At 46.8% G+C, this 15041-nt stretch overlaps 1 protein-coding gene across 2 annotated transcripts in view; it reads right to left on the bottom strand.

Annotated features, from left to right (window-relative positions):
- Positions 1-292: 292 nt before the first annotated feature.
- The window catches only part of DDX20 (DEAD-box helicase 20), a 440715-nt gene continuing 425966 nt past the window's right edge, over positions 293-15041 (bottom strand). For both annotated transcript variants that reach the window (XM_069633316.1, XM_069633317.1), the window contains one exon: positions 293-2383. In XM_069633316.1, coding sequence (XP_069489417.1) covers positions 945-2383 — 1439 coding nt within the window. In that variant the 3' untranslated portion in view covers positions 293-944. The remainder of the gene's footprint in view (positions 2384-15041) is intronic.

Here is a 15041-nt window from a genome sequence, read left to right as displayed (position 1 = left end):
TCAATTTTGGCAGCCATTAGGTCAAAATCTAGCCAAATTTTAACTGCAATAAGTGTATATACAAAAACAAAGTCTAGAACATTATTCCTATACAAAACATAGCTAGAGCAACGTTTCAGAAACTTACATCAAGCATCCCCCATGGTGCAGACGAGGTAACACATGCATTCTGCTGGAATAGATGCTAGCAGATTTAATCCTCATTTAATAATCAGAAGAACCAGAGTGGGTTTATCTAATCACCCTTCCAAATCCGTCACAAACCTTTGCCAGTCTCGTGTAGCAATTAAAATTGACAGTTCAACATTTTTATTTACTTTTCATAGTAGAAATATTAACATTAACTGCATGAAGTTATTTATACTAAACAGAGTGAGCAATAAGCATGCTGCTTGACGAATCTTACTTTTTTGAGGGCACAATCTCGGCAATACTTTCCCCACCATATCCTATTGTGTGGCTACAGCATATCTCTTTGTACCCAATTTATAAAAAAAAGAAGACAGGACCCGGGTCACTGAATTGTAGGTTCTTGCAAAATTAGATTTCCTTGCATGTTAAACTCGCAATAAAGTTGTGTAAAGAAAAGTGGACTGCTAAAAAATTTGACGGACCCGATTCAATCATTTCTCATTTTGTCAAGCGAAAATACATTAGTTATTGAGAATGCTTACTTCTCTTCCTTAAGGATAGCTCCAACCTTATTCTAAAATTATATTACAAGACAACATTGAAAATGCGTCTCAGTAGAAGAAAAGGAGTTTCTGGTCACTTTCCAGATAGGACAAAAACTAAATTAATTTGTGCATCACTTGGGAGCACCACATGGCGGGCTGGGGGGGTGCAGGGGGGGGGCGAAGGGGGGGAGGGAGTTGGTAAATAAGCAAGCCCTCTTCTTTTACTGTAGGGTTTCAATGCTTAGTTTGGGGAAGTCCGTCCACAAATCAGGGTTTCAGCAACTCCCGGAGGTACACAGAGTGCATGTGGTAAGCAGCCATCCAAGTGGACCGCTTACAGAACTTTCGATAGTAGGGACTTGAGTTTACAGAATAATAATTCTGCCATGCCTGATAGTAGGACCTCCAATATTCCTCATAGCCCTGCTCCTCATACGATGAGACACTTTGGTTTCTTTGCTCCAATTTGGCTGTAAACTCTTCCTCTGTTTCTTTTGAAAAGCTTCTCTGAGGTTGTTTTGACGCGCGGTTAGCACGACTGCTTTTAGATCGCTTTGCTTTTGCTTTTACTTTTACTGGATTTTCTTGGATCGCATTAGGTTTTGTAAATTGGCTCTCTTCCTCTTGCACTGGTAACTCATGCGAGACAGGTTCCATGTGCACTTCAGGTGGGCCATCAGGTTGAACACAGTCTGTCCCTAACGAAGAAAGGCACTTTTTCTCATCTGTGATAAAGTTTGAGGGGTTATTGGTTTCCTGAAGCATTGTGTCTAGGGGCTCAGTTTCCATGTTCTGCATATTGTCCTCGGTGTCAGACGATGTCCTGGAGCTGAACGATTCATTCTCGCTCTTACTGCCATACGTGGCACGCATACTAGAGTTTGTTATGGAGCCACTGCGGTCAGGCCACACATTGAAGCCATTTGTTTCCATTTCAGGGTTAACTGTTTCCATACCACTTTCGTCATTCTGTTCCATTTCTGGGTTGGCCTTTCTTTCGAGGTCAGACAAAGCATTCCCTGATGATTTATAGTCATTCCTTTCAGGTTCAGAATCCTCATTCCCTCCCTTCTCAGAGACATTCTTCAATTCAGTTTCTTCTAACGGCTGAGGGTATCCTTTTTCCCCCGGGCCGGTGTAAAGTTTCACAATTTCTACATGTTTGGACAACCCTTCCTCGATGAACTGTTCATAATCCTCCACTAGCTCAGCAAAAGTCAAAGTGAGGCTGCTTTTCCGCTTGAAAGAAGCCAGGGAAAATATTTTGGGGAGTTTAATCACTGTAGTCTCTTCGTTCATACCCAAATTTTCTCCAGTCATTTTCCAGGATTTTTCAAAGAGCTCTCCATCCTGTATATCGCAACTTAAGTTCCTTCCTATATCTGGGGCAATGGAGTTTCCAATTGTTGATTTTTTAGGCAAATCCTGTACAGATTCCATCAATGCAGGCCCAGGTCGTAGTTCCTCAGTGGGTCCTTTAGGCACTCGCTTCTGTTTCATGGCCTTCTTAATATTTGATTTGGCTGTTTTGGACATATGCCCAATTGAGGGCCCAGGGCCGCTCTCTGGAACGGAGATCATGCTGGTGACCGTCATAGTATCATGGGGTAGACCATCATGCTTTGCTGGGGAACTTGCTTGCTGTAGTGGTGTTACTTCGACCTCCCAGCTGGAAGAGTCTTCCATTAGATCAGCAGTGATTGGCTCTGCAAAACAAACATGTGTGGCGTTAAGATACATCAATTTAATATGAAAGCCTCACTGTTTCAGGTTTTAACATAGTAAACATCACCACCCCTTTGATGTGATACTAAAGAGATACACAAGCAAGTGTTGGGAAGGAACCAGTGTCCACCCGAACACCCAAGCACTTCTGAGTTAGGCAAGACTTCTTTAAAGGTGCTATAATGGACTATGGGGGGGATGGGGAGGGACACTGGGAAGGATCTCTCATGCAAACAATCACATACATAAGCAAACACTGAAGAAGGTAGTTATTGTCTAAATGTAAGGCACAATTAACTATTAGCTGGACAGATCTGTAATGTCAGATTCTAGGCATTGTAAAATCATAGTGCTGTATATGAGACAAACTCCCCCTCCTTCGCAGAAGAAATGCGGCCTGTCGGATCTAAAATTGACCACAGGCGCTTAAGTGTGCGGTGTTCGTCACCATGGCCAGCACAAACTGACTCACCAGGTGTCCACTGTCCATCAAGGGTCCATGCATGTTAAAAATATGACTAGCATGTTTTGTACGGCAAAGTGCATTTAGAAATAAAAATTGTAAGTATTAAGTGTGGAGGAAACTACAGGAACCAGATAATGTTAGCAGGAGGAGTGAAATATGAATAGAATGAATTAAAATTGCTTGTACATTAAACTTTAGTTTTTACTTGGGCTAGACCTCAAGGTTTGTAAAGTCTGTAGAGCTGCAGTGTGTTTGTGCATAGTTAGCAAAATGTAGAACAGCATGCCCTGACAAAACCGCTGACAACGAAAAAAGGCGGCTTTGGAGCATCCCTATGTGGAAGGTTGATGGATTTGGCTGAAGTCATGATCCAGCGCCAGTGACATCACCGTGGAAAGACACCTATAAAAAGCCCTGCCTGAAACCACTTTGGAAGGAACGGGGAGAGGGACAGGAGTAGACCGTTCAGGCAGCAAAGTCCTTTGCTACCATCCTCATTTTGTAAAATTAAACTGGTTATCCTTAGAAGATCGCTTTTTTGTCTTATTTCCCCTAGAGGGATGTATTCATTCTGGTGTGGGTGTAATTAGGGACACCCTTACAAGTGGTGACTATCCCGACGTGATACCATTTCCCCCCATACTTCGCGGAAAGGCTCCAGGTCAGTTCTCAAGGAAACAGTCAATCCCACCTACAGTGACCGGGCCGCCCCAAATAAAAAAAAAAACATGTGTTTCCTGAGCAGTTTTAGAAGGAGCCATTTTAATAGAAATCCTCTCTGCTCTCTGAAGCGGGGCATGGCTCCAGAGAGGAGGTCTGGCCAGTATCGGACCCTGTAACGGAGGAAACGCGGGTGAACACGCACATGTAAGTAGACTTTTGTAAGAGATAACAAGAAGGGGACGTGTGTATGACAGCATGTGAGGTGTGACTGGATGAAGTACGAGGTCAATGACCTAGATTGAACAGGAACTTTCGTGATGTGTTACGGTATAGATTGGGTAGGATTTCAGGTGAGGAACGGAGAGAGGGGCAGGAGAAGACCGTTCTTTGCTACCAACCTCATTTTGTAAAATTATTATCCTTACAAGATCGCCTTTTATTTCCCTTAGAGGGGTGTATACATTCTGGTGTGAGCGTACAAGTGTAAGAACAAATATCTTCCCTTCTTCCCTCTTCACTAAATCCTGCTCCTTTAGACTCCACTGTCCCCCCAAGCCCCTTTTATGTCACATACGTCTGTGGTTTCCTTATAATGCTTTGGAGAGGCCAGACGGTTGCATAAAGAGTAGGATCGTATTTCCCAATCTAAATACCCACCCATTCAACAATAGACGCATACTCCTCTGGCCTCCAAACTCTCCAGAAGCCAACATCACTACAATGCCACAGTGGCAGCTCCGCACCATGCAAATGCAATTAGCATATAATTAACCCCAGATTGAAGTGACGTAGAAGTGAAAGATGTGTTTGGCTGTGACAAATCCAGTGATGTTGCTTCCACCCCCCACCCCACCGAGGGGGAAGACCCTTTCCATGAGGTCATGCAGATGAGCTGCTACACGACAGTCCCCCTGGGGGTGGTACTCAGCGGATGGATGTTAAGGAAGTTTTTCTAAAGTTCACTTATGGTAGGACCTTATAAAGACAAACCCCTTGGTATATAAATCTCCAGCTACTAGTATAGGGCTGTACCTCTCAAGGCATTGGTAGTATGGACGAGCAGCCAGGCTAATCATAGGAGGGAGATGTAGGTCAGTACAGAGGACTTTGAACATATCTAGGCTCAAAGAAACACACTTTTAGTTCTATAAAAAAAATAAAATGTTTTTTATATATACACATGGCAAAGTTAAAACAAGAACTATTTCAAAACTATTAAACAATGAAAATCAATGCAATCATTCAGGTGAGTAAATTATAAGGTAAGACTTGGAAGATTGAACACAAATCAAAAGATAAGTTAAACCACTATTATATCAACTCAAAATATTCTGTTTGAGGAATAAAATGCTGAACAACACTGACATTAACAGGTCTTAAGGCCTCTGAAAAATATTAAGTCTTTAAAAGTACTGACTTTTAAAGACTTCTAATATTTTTCAGAGGCCTTAAGGCTTTAGCATTCCATCCCTAAAGTCAGACTGGAGGGAAAGCAGATATGGCAGAAAAGGTGACGTTCCAAAAGATTATTCAGTTACAAGTAAGTAGGATGCTTTTGTTGATCAGAAATAGTTCAGAGAACTCAGGAATGGCTCCCTGAATGCACACAAGTGTTGGGCATGGGCTATTGTGTATGGGCAAACACCCAAACACCGGATTCGGCACTCCAGCAACAAAGGAGTGACAGAATGACTCAAGGAAAGTATTACCACGAGTCCCACGGCACCTGAGGAGCGGTGAAGATGAGGCCGGATGCCTTCACGATGCAGCAGCTGTAGTCCCGGTCGCCTGTCCTTGGTTGTGGTGATGAAAGGAGGGACTCTTGAAGGGTTTTTGCATCAGTCGTCGACAGAAGGGACTCCCAACAAAGGATTCTTTGCGCTCCAACGCACATCTCTGGTTTTGGTGCCTTTTCAGACACCAAGGAAGAACAGTTCTCATCCGAACAATTCACCTCGCTTGCTCAGTCCTGCACTCGGAGAGGGTACCGAGGAGGTGGCGGGGAGGTCTCGACTCAGGAGGTCCAGAAGGAGTCCAAAGTTTTGGGAGAGTTTGTTTGCGGTAAGGTGATGCACTGCACTCAGGGTCGAGGTCCCAGGTATTGCCGGTTTGCAGACTCGCAAGGTTGCAGCTCTTCATGGGATGGTGTCAATTGAAGTTCGTGGCAAGACGGATTATGGCCACCAGTCCAAGGGAGGAAGTCGTCTATTCAGAGCTTCTCTGTCGATTTGAAAACTGGTTCAGGCTAGCAGCAGTACTTCAGCAAGCTCTTCAGTTTGTTGTATTCAGCCTCAGGATCCTCACCTTTTATCCAAGAACCCAGCCAATGAACTCTCATGCTATATCCAAACTTTGGTGTGGTGGGGGCGTCCTGAAAAAATTGCCACCCTCCTAGTTGGAACTGGTCCCAGGCCGGCATACCGGAAAACAAAGGACAGCAAAGTTTTGGACTCCTCCCTTGCTTCCTGTCCTCGCAGACACACTGGAGATTCAGCGGGTTTCACAAAGGAGTCCTGCCAACGACAGAAGTCAAACCAGGACACCCCCTCCTGCCCCCACAAGCACGTCAGAAGAAGGACCAAGAAAGGACAAGCACACAAGAAATGGCACAAAAAAAAAAAGAATATAGCCATCTTTTTAGGTCAATTGTGACCCTTCTGTGCATTACCGCAGTTGTGAATACAGCCTGCGAGTAAAAATTGCACAAAAGTCGGAATAGCACGTCCACTGCCACCAGCCATTCAGGTATGCTTGTCACCAACAAAAATGCTTCATCCATGCAGTGAGAAAGGGGATACCATGTAACCCCTCTGCACTCCACATAGGGTGGTGTGTGCTGTTCTAACAAAAGAAATGCTACGGATAAAAAGTAACACCCTATCCTTCGGAACAGTAATTTTCACAAGGAAAATGAAAGAATATAAAAAGGAAAGCCCAAATGGCTCCCAGCAACATTACACAAAAGATGTGTGCTGCAAAAGTAAATCACATATGCCTTAGAAAATGTGGAGGCAAGCAAGACTCCATAAAGTAAAGGAAAAACATAATGAAAAAGGTTTCCGTTGTTGGATAAAAAGAAGGGGTGGGGTGGGGGGTCCCCTCAATCAGGAGAACAAAGAGATCCAGGAGTCCAGCAAAAAGTGCTGGAGGTCTTTGGCATGAAAGGAAAAAGTTACTTACATGTAACTGTTCTCCAGCATGGGTCTGGCATGGATTCACATGCTCATGAATATTCCCAGTCAGGCAGGGGATCCTTGGTAAAATAAAACACTTTCAGTTTCTAAACTGTCTTTCTCCGATAAACGAATCACTGAGCTCTGGATCATACTGCCCCCAACCAATGACTGCCCTCTACTTAATCCCGTCCTCTGGCAGCCATCTTCAGATCTGGTAGCACGATAAATGGTAGTAGGACCAAGAGAAGAGCCACAGAGGGGTAGGCGAGAGGGTTTGCAAGTGAATCCGTGCCAGTCCCATGCTGGAGAACAACAGTTACAGGTAAGTATCTTGTTGTTTCTCCAGCATGGGGTCTGGCATGGATTCACATGCTCATGAATAAATTACACACAGCAGTACATAAGGTTGTATACTAATTGACCTTTTCACAATTGACCTCGGGAGAATTGACCCAATTTAGGTCAATTAGGACATATATGCGAGGGAAATCCCCTGCAACCCTCCACCCAATCCAAAAACCCTCGCAACCCCCTACCCAATCCCTTTATATTATTTATAATCCAAAACCAACCCAATACATACATAAAATAACTAAAATAATATAAAGGTTAATTGTGCAGAAGGTCAATTAGGACCACTATAATTAGGTAAATTGTGCAAAAGGTCAATCGTAAAAGGTCAATTTGGGTAATACCGTACATAATTACACAACCATAGGAGGTGGCAAGGCTCAGCCGAAGCAGTCTTTTACCTCCTCACCAAGCCTTCAATCGAACAGGTTGCGCAGCACTGCCTGGCCGACTCTGGACTCCTCCCTCTAATCCCCGTCGATGCAGTAGAATCTCGTGAAGGTGTGCATCGACCTCCACGTAGCAGCCCTGCAAATGTCCAGCAGGGGCACACCAGACAGGAACGCTGTTGTTGCAGCGATCGCTCTGGTAGAATGGGCTCTCAGATGGCCAGGCAGTGGTTGGTTTGCCAACTGATGACAATGAGTGATGCAGTCGAAGAGGCACCAGGAAATGGACGCCTTGGACAGGGCCTTCCCATGGTCCTCAGGACCAAAGTTCACAAAAAGCTGAGAGGGTTTCTGGAAACTTTGTGCAGGCCACAAAAATCTTCAGCGCCCGAGCCACATCCAGCGAGTGCAAAGTCCTTTCAGCCGGCAACAAAGGTGTCGGAAAAGACTCAGTAACAACAAGGGCTCGTTGAGAAGAAATTCCGACTGAACCTTGGGCATGAAGGAGGGATGCGTCCGCAGCAGCACCCTCTTCTCGTGTAAAGTCAAGTAAGGCCGCTTGCAGGACAGAGCCTGGATCTCGCCTATTCCTCTTGCAGAGGTGATGGCCACGAGGGAAGCGGTCTTCCACAACAGAAACCTGAGCGGAGCTAAATGCATAGGCTTGAATGGGGCCCCCGTGAGCTGAGTCAGCACCACGTTGAGCTCCCACACCGGGGGCAGAGCATTCACCGGCGGGAACGAGCGGAACAGTCCTTTGATGAACTCTGACTAGACAGTGCGACCACAGTGAAGACCGTCCTGGAGACTGGTAGAGCAGGAGATAGCTGCCAGATGTACCTTGATGGAGTCGTGCGCCAGCCTAGATTTAACCAATGACCATAAATACGGAGGTACTTCAGGGGCTGTGACCCGCAGATTTGTGGGTCCTTCCCTGGCGAGGAGATCCACGACCACGGGCAGCTTGACTGGAGGGGACGCTGACATGCTGAGAAGGTCCGGGCCACGCTGGTGCGACGAGGATCATCCTGCACCGGTACTGTCTCAGTTGACTGAAAACTCGAAGTAGTAGTGGCAACGGCGGGAACGGCCTTCCCAAGGGAAGGAGAATGCGTCCCCCATGCTCCCTGGCTTGTGGAATCTGCTTGCGAACCTCCGTCACTTGGTGTTCGTCGCCATGGCAAACAGATCGATCTGGGGACTGCCCCATTTGAGGAAAAGGTTGTCTACTTTATTCTGCCAAAGCTCTCGCTCATGGTAAGAGCGCAGCTCCCTGATGAGAGTCGGCGACTGTGTTCTCTACTCCTGCTAGGTGAAAAGGAATGAGGACCATCCCCTGGGTGATGGCCCGGTGCCACAAGTCCTTCACTCCTTTGGGAATAGTTGCCACTATGTTTGCTATATACAGTTTGCACTATCATTATCCAAGTTCTCCCTTTGTATTTTTCAAGGCTTTTCTGAACTTGGATAATGACTAAAGTTCCCAGTGCAAGCACTTTCAGATCTCCCTTTTAACTTGGTGCTGTTTGTTTTGTTTTTGTGTATGTATTTTAGGTGCGATGGTTGGCCTCGGCCTCTAAGCATTTATCGCTGGTTTTATTATTGCTTCACATACTATATAGCAAACATCAAGTGGCAACTATTCCCAAGTGAGTGCGCCGTCCTGACTAAGATGGGCATCAACTCTGGCACAGCTAGATGCTCCATACCATCGAAACTACTACTAATGATCAGTGTCAGATTTATACTTTCTTGAACTTTGTTGTCTTGACACTTCAGTAGTCGACATACGGCACCCCATTGTCAGTTCTTGCATGTATTTTCATTGTTTGACTGCATATTTCTGATTCCTTAGTCAGTTACCCGCAGACGCATCTGAGATTGCTGGCCCCCCTTTGAGTGATCTCCTTCACTCACTCGGGGTCTCGGACAGCCCAGCCGCGTTCTTGGAGTAAGGACCAGTCAGACTGTCCGTTACTCAGACAAGCACTTTGTAATGCACTTTATTCTTATATAAAAAGCAAATGTACATTCTATTTTGTAGATTTAATATGTATTTTTAAATGTCAATAAAATGATTATAGTTTAAGTTTACTATGTTTTTTCTGGGTTGATCTGCAGTGTATGTTCTGGGGTACTCATTTTTGTTGGTTTTTCCTTGCCTATTAAGCATTGTTCCGCTTGACATGACTATTGTTTGAATACTGGAGGGATTCATAGACGGCCTTCCTGAAAAGGTTGTCTCCGTCGAACGGCATGTCCAGGACCCTAGTCTGGTCAGATTGTCTAAAGTTGGTGGCCTTGAGGTAGCCATGACGAAGGAAAATCCTGTTGCCCATCTGGCGGTACCCTGTGTCCGCAATGTCCTGGGCCACCATGATGGCGTGGTCCGACGCCACCTCACCTTCCTGCAAGATCTCCAAAGCCTCGACCAGTTTGTCATTGGGGAGGAAATCCAGGAGCGGAGCCATCTTGTACGAAAGCTCCCGGTCGTACCTGGCCACAATCGCTAAGGCATTGGCCGACTTGACCGTCGTCGCTGCAGAGTATGGGACCTTTTTACCCACGGAATCTAATTTCTTCCCCTCGTTATCTGGAGGTGCAGATGAAGAAGACAAGTTAGACTACTTCTTCTTGGCTGCCGCTGAGACCACAGAGTCCGGTGATGGTTGAGACCGCAGACAATTGTGCGCAGATTCTGGCACCCAGTATTTCTTTTCAAGTCGGTCTCGCTTTGCTGATGCGGGTTTCCTCAGCAGTGCCAGCACCTCATCCCAGACCAGGAGCGGTACCGACAGGTTGGTCTTCCTTTTCGCCTCCCGGCGCTGGTATAGGAAGCCCTCCTCCTCCTTCGGAGTTATCTGGAAAAGCTCCAACACACAGGCAATCATGGAATGGAAGGATCCCACTTCATCAGGCGGAGAAGCACTCTGCGGCGGTGATGCAGGCTCTCCCATCCTACCGTCCTAGTCTGTGTTCATTGTCACCATGTCCGTCCCCGTCCCCCTTGGGGTGGAGGGGGGGGAGGAGGGGTGGGCAGCAGGAGTTGGAATGGAGGTGTAGGGTGTCTCCTCCTCTTCGCCGGTGGTTGCCCCAGTGTCAGCTCACCGCTGGTGGCGCCGTCTGCATCCTCCTCTGAATCTCCGACAACAGTGTGTGGAGGGCCGAAAGGCTATCCTGCAACAGGTCTCTACGAGGCACCTTGGGAACAGGGTCACTGGGCCCAGCGCTCATGTCGACATTGCAGTCGACGGCGTTCCCCGTCTCCGGCGGGTGTCTCCTCAACGTTCCCATCGCTGACGTCCCCACCCTCCTCTGGGATGTTGTGGATGGAAAGTATCTCTTCGGATGAAGAAATGTCTGTGCCCCAGAGTTCTTCCCCGCCCCCTCCCTTCTGCGGGTGCTGAGGGGTTAGTATCGAGCTGAGTTCCGGCATCATCTTCTCCGGAGTCTTTTCTACCGGCTTGGACGAAGCCTCCTGCCTGGGAGGAAGAGTCCCTCTGGCTACCACCGGGGCACCCTGGACCGGGTCAGCCCCTTTCGCCTTCAAGAGGGAGGCGGCAACCATCTTGATGGAAGAGGACGTTTTGGCCTGGACCACCTGGGCCTTCATAGGCAGGTCGGACACCTTGTCCCGCTTGGCCTTCTCCGGTTCCTCCCACAGCTTCCCTGGGGGAGCGGACTTTCTCTTGGACGAGGAGCTGGAGCGGTGGCTGGAGATTGAGGCAGACTGACGATTAATGTACCCTGACAATCGCGGGACCCGCTTAAGCAGCAACTCCGATGGAAGCAGACCTACGGTGCTTGGCCATGTCTTGGGGCCCCACGTTTGAAGCACCCTCAAAGAACTTGGAAGCCCACTCAGGTTGGTTGGATCCGGATGAGGCATGCCCCTGTGAACCACCCGGGGCAGAGGCCCTGGCCTTAAGCCACATAGCCAACCAGACGTGTCTATCCTTCATCGTGCGCTTGGAGAAGCCAAAGTAGATCTCACAATCTTCTTCCTTGTGCGTTGGGTGTAGACAATGCAGGCACTTGGAATGCTCGTCATCCGTGAAAACATTCTGCACACCGCAGCTGGTGCACAGCTTGAAGAGGGAAGCCCTGTCCTTCTCCTCCGACATGATCCGGCGGTGCAGGCCTGATTAACTTCTGGAAGCATCCAAGAAGAAACACTGGACGATTTCAGCCCTTTAGGGCTGACGAAAGATGCTGAAAAACGGGTCCCTGTTAATCGAAATTATAAGCGATGGAGCACACGGGCTCAATTGAACCGAAAATAGTTTGCCTACCAAAAAACGCGAAGAAACGCAGAAAGCTCGATGAGTGAAACGCAAGGACTCCCAACACTTGAACGTGCGGTAGAAATCTGAAGATGGCTGCCAGAGGAGGGGCTTAGGTAGAGGGCAATCATTGGCTGGGGGCAGTATGACCCAGAGCTCAGTGATTGGTTTATAGGAGAAAGACAGTTTAGAAACTAAACTGAACCTTTCTCTTTTTACAGAGGATTCCCAGCCTGACGACGAGGACTATTCAGGAGCATGTGAATCCACGCCAGACCCCATCCTGGAGAAATGAAAAATCTCTCTAACAGTGGATCTCATTCTCCCTCTGGTATTCAGGGAGTACATCATGGGTTCACACAGTATAGTGCACCCTCACCCACTTTTCCTCCCGTACCTCTTTTTTTTCTGGTCCCACAGATTCCTCCATGCATTTTTGCTATAGCAATACTACCACTAGTACTGGGACGAGAAAGATCAGGACTAACACCATTCAACTTTTCCTTCAATATACTGAGACAAGAAAGAAGCTCTCCACCAGAAAGAACTCGCAAGACCATCATATTGCGCAGTCTAGCTTTTGTGTTCCACTGATCTTTAAAAGGGAAGGAAACAGTCAGTCCCTCTGCGGAGGCACTGCGAGCCAGGCAAGCACCACGCAGACTGAATAGTTGAATCTTGAGCTAACTGGACTTCGCGGAAGTAGACTGCGTCTCTACCAAGAGGACCGTAGGGCGTAAAGGGCTGAGGCTCCCGACATGGAAGAGCACTGACGAAGACGGTCCAGCAGATACAGGCAGCCAGACTCCCATGAAGTGCTGGAGACGGCATACAGGAATGCGCAAACAGGAAACACTGTAGAAAAACCGTTGGAAGATGCAAGGAAGTGCGAGACCGAGGTGAGAGACCGGGAGTCCATACAGAAGGTACAGGGGCAGCCAGGGGATCTTAAGGGCACTACAAAAGCCAACGAAAAGTGATCTGGGACCCAAGACAGAGCTACAATCAGGGGACTGGTGCCTGAGAAGCCAATGCAAAGGCCTCTGGGACCTGAGAGAAAGCGACAGAGAGAAACAAAGAAACAGGGGTCTGGGACTTGAGAAGCCAATGTGAAAGTGTGTGAGACCATAGAAAGAAACCAATGTGAAGGGGTCTGGGACCCAAGGACAAGAAAATGGAACAACAGGGTCAATGACCCTCTGGAGGAGAGACAGTATTCCCGGCAGTGGAGTATACCAGGGATAATGTGAAGAACAGGTCAAGTATACAGAGACAGTATTGATGGCAAGGGAGTGAACCAGGGATACTGGGAAGAATCAGTCAAGAATACCCAAGGGTCAAGGACGCAACCGTGCATGAGCACAAGGTCCTCCAACAAGCCCTCTTTGTCACAGTACCTGGTAAAGTAGAATACCAGGTCTGCCCAAGTGAGTAACTGGAGGGGCTCACCACGGGCGTGAGAAAGACTAAAGTAAGGAAGACATTCCCCCTACTTTTTGGAACTGTGTAAATATAAGCCTGAGAAAGGCCAGGGGAAGGGAGACATTACCCTAATTGTGTTTGTCCAGAAGAAGTGAGTCATTCTTCTGAACTTAGAAGAGACTGATCCAGTTTAGTTAATTTATAAGTGTAAGGGATAGAAGTAGGATTTGGACACGGGCGGTGGTCTTTTTAGTTACAGTCTGACAGCTCCTTAGTTCAGTTGAGGCAGGGCAACCACGCTTGAGTTAGGAATAGTTAGGTTTCCTTTTTTCTTTTAGTATAAATAAAAAAGTCTTTGCCGAAAGGCATGGCACCTGTGTCAGTCTATGCCTTCCACAGCCTTAAAGGGCTTAAAGCAGAGTGTGTCCAATTCATGGCAGGGCCACATCTCTCACAAAAAACCTTGTGGTTTACCGATATCTATTAAAACTAAAAAAAAAGGGGGGTGGGGAGGGGAGCCCATGCATAATTGCAAATATAGGACTGAAATGGGAATTAGTGACCCAGGAGCTGGAAGCCACCCTTGGGTGGCAGGATTGTCCTCTTATCCAGGAGTTCTCTCATCCTGACCCATAAGCAGTTTCACAAATAGACTGCCTGAAAAGGCAATGGAACTTGTTTTTTTTCCTCAAACACACCCACAAATGCGCATCTTGAATCCCTCTTTCGGTTGCTGCGTTGCTCTGCCTTGGACACTATTGCACCCGGTTTCGGTTGAACCATCATTCTTTGGCCATGATGCTTTACATGGCTTCACTTTTGCCTTTAATTTTTAAATTGCTTTGCCTTTTGTTTTTACATTTTTGTCAGTTCGTGGATCTTGCTGCTACACCTCATGAAGTCTTTACCTACCTTTGCGATACATCAGAACTCCGCCACTACATCCGTTACTACATTAATCTCGGTTACTTCTCTTCACTGCCACACTTGTATCTCGGATGACGCCTCCTTTCTGTGATGTGACGTTGCTCACTCTCTCTCAGCTGCAGAATATGGCCCCAATACATAGCAGGCAACACATCTAACTTCTCAATGAGAAGAAATCAGAAATGTGTGTCCAGTACATAGGACCATGCATTATTGCTTGCCTTCTAGAGCTTTACCAATGTACCTTTTATGCAGAGAGACAGACTTAATGTCAGATCGGTATGTTTATGTTGCACCATTTGGCTTGGGGAGGTAAAAGTAACACGTGGTAGCAACTGTTGTCAAGCTAACAAGGCTCTTCTAGTCCCGATCAAGGAGCTAAATAGCTGTGAGCTCTGAGTCAAATCAGACCCTGCATATAGGTGTAGAAGGAAACTTGGAGGCGGGGAGGGGGGGTACGGAAGGAATAAAAAGCTGTAGGGGTAGGGGCACAGTCAAATGCCTTAAGGTATTGCACAAACAGAAAATAAGCTAAGTAGGCAGTGTTTTCTGAGTAAAGGGCCATTAGTCCATAGATGTGGCAACATGTGCCTTTAAACAACTCCTCCACTTTCCATTCGTCAACTATGACGAGTGTTGATGACCACGAGGGTATGGCATGTGTACATGGCATGTATAATTAGTAGATTTCCTGTAGCCTTTCGTGGTTTTAACAAATAACCTTTCGGCTAAAACACATTGAGGTAGGATGTAGACGACACACACACACGTTATTAAGGGGTGTAGACGTCATTGTCCTTTGCTTTGAAGTGCTTAATGTGTCCTTTAAAGATTCAGAGAATTTCAAGTTACGACAACAAACTATTTCAAGGGACACTTGAAAATAGAAACTGTTTATCGGTAACGATTGATCTGTTTGGATATGTAATTAACTTTAAAAAGGCCCATGTGTGTGTAAAATA

The sequence above is a fragment of the Ambystoma mexicanum genome, chromosome 13 (genome assembly GCF_040938575.1).
Source record: "Ambystoma mexicanum isolate Mex_15411 chromosome 13, UKY_AmexF1_1, whole genome shotgun sequence".
NCBI classification, from domain to species: Eukaryota; Metazoa; Chordata; class Amphibia; order Caudata; family Ambystomatidae; genus Ambystoma; species Ambystoma mexicanum.
The sequence above is the reverse complement of the archived record's forward strand: the minus strand, read 5'-3'. Positions and strand labels throughout refer to the sequence as shown.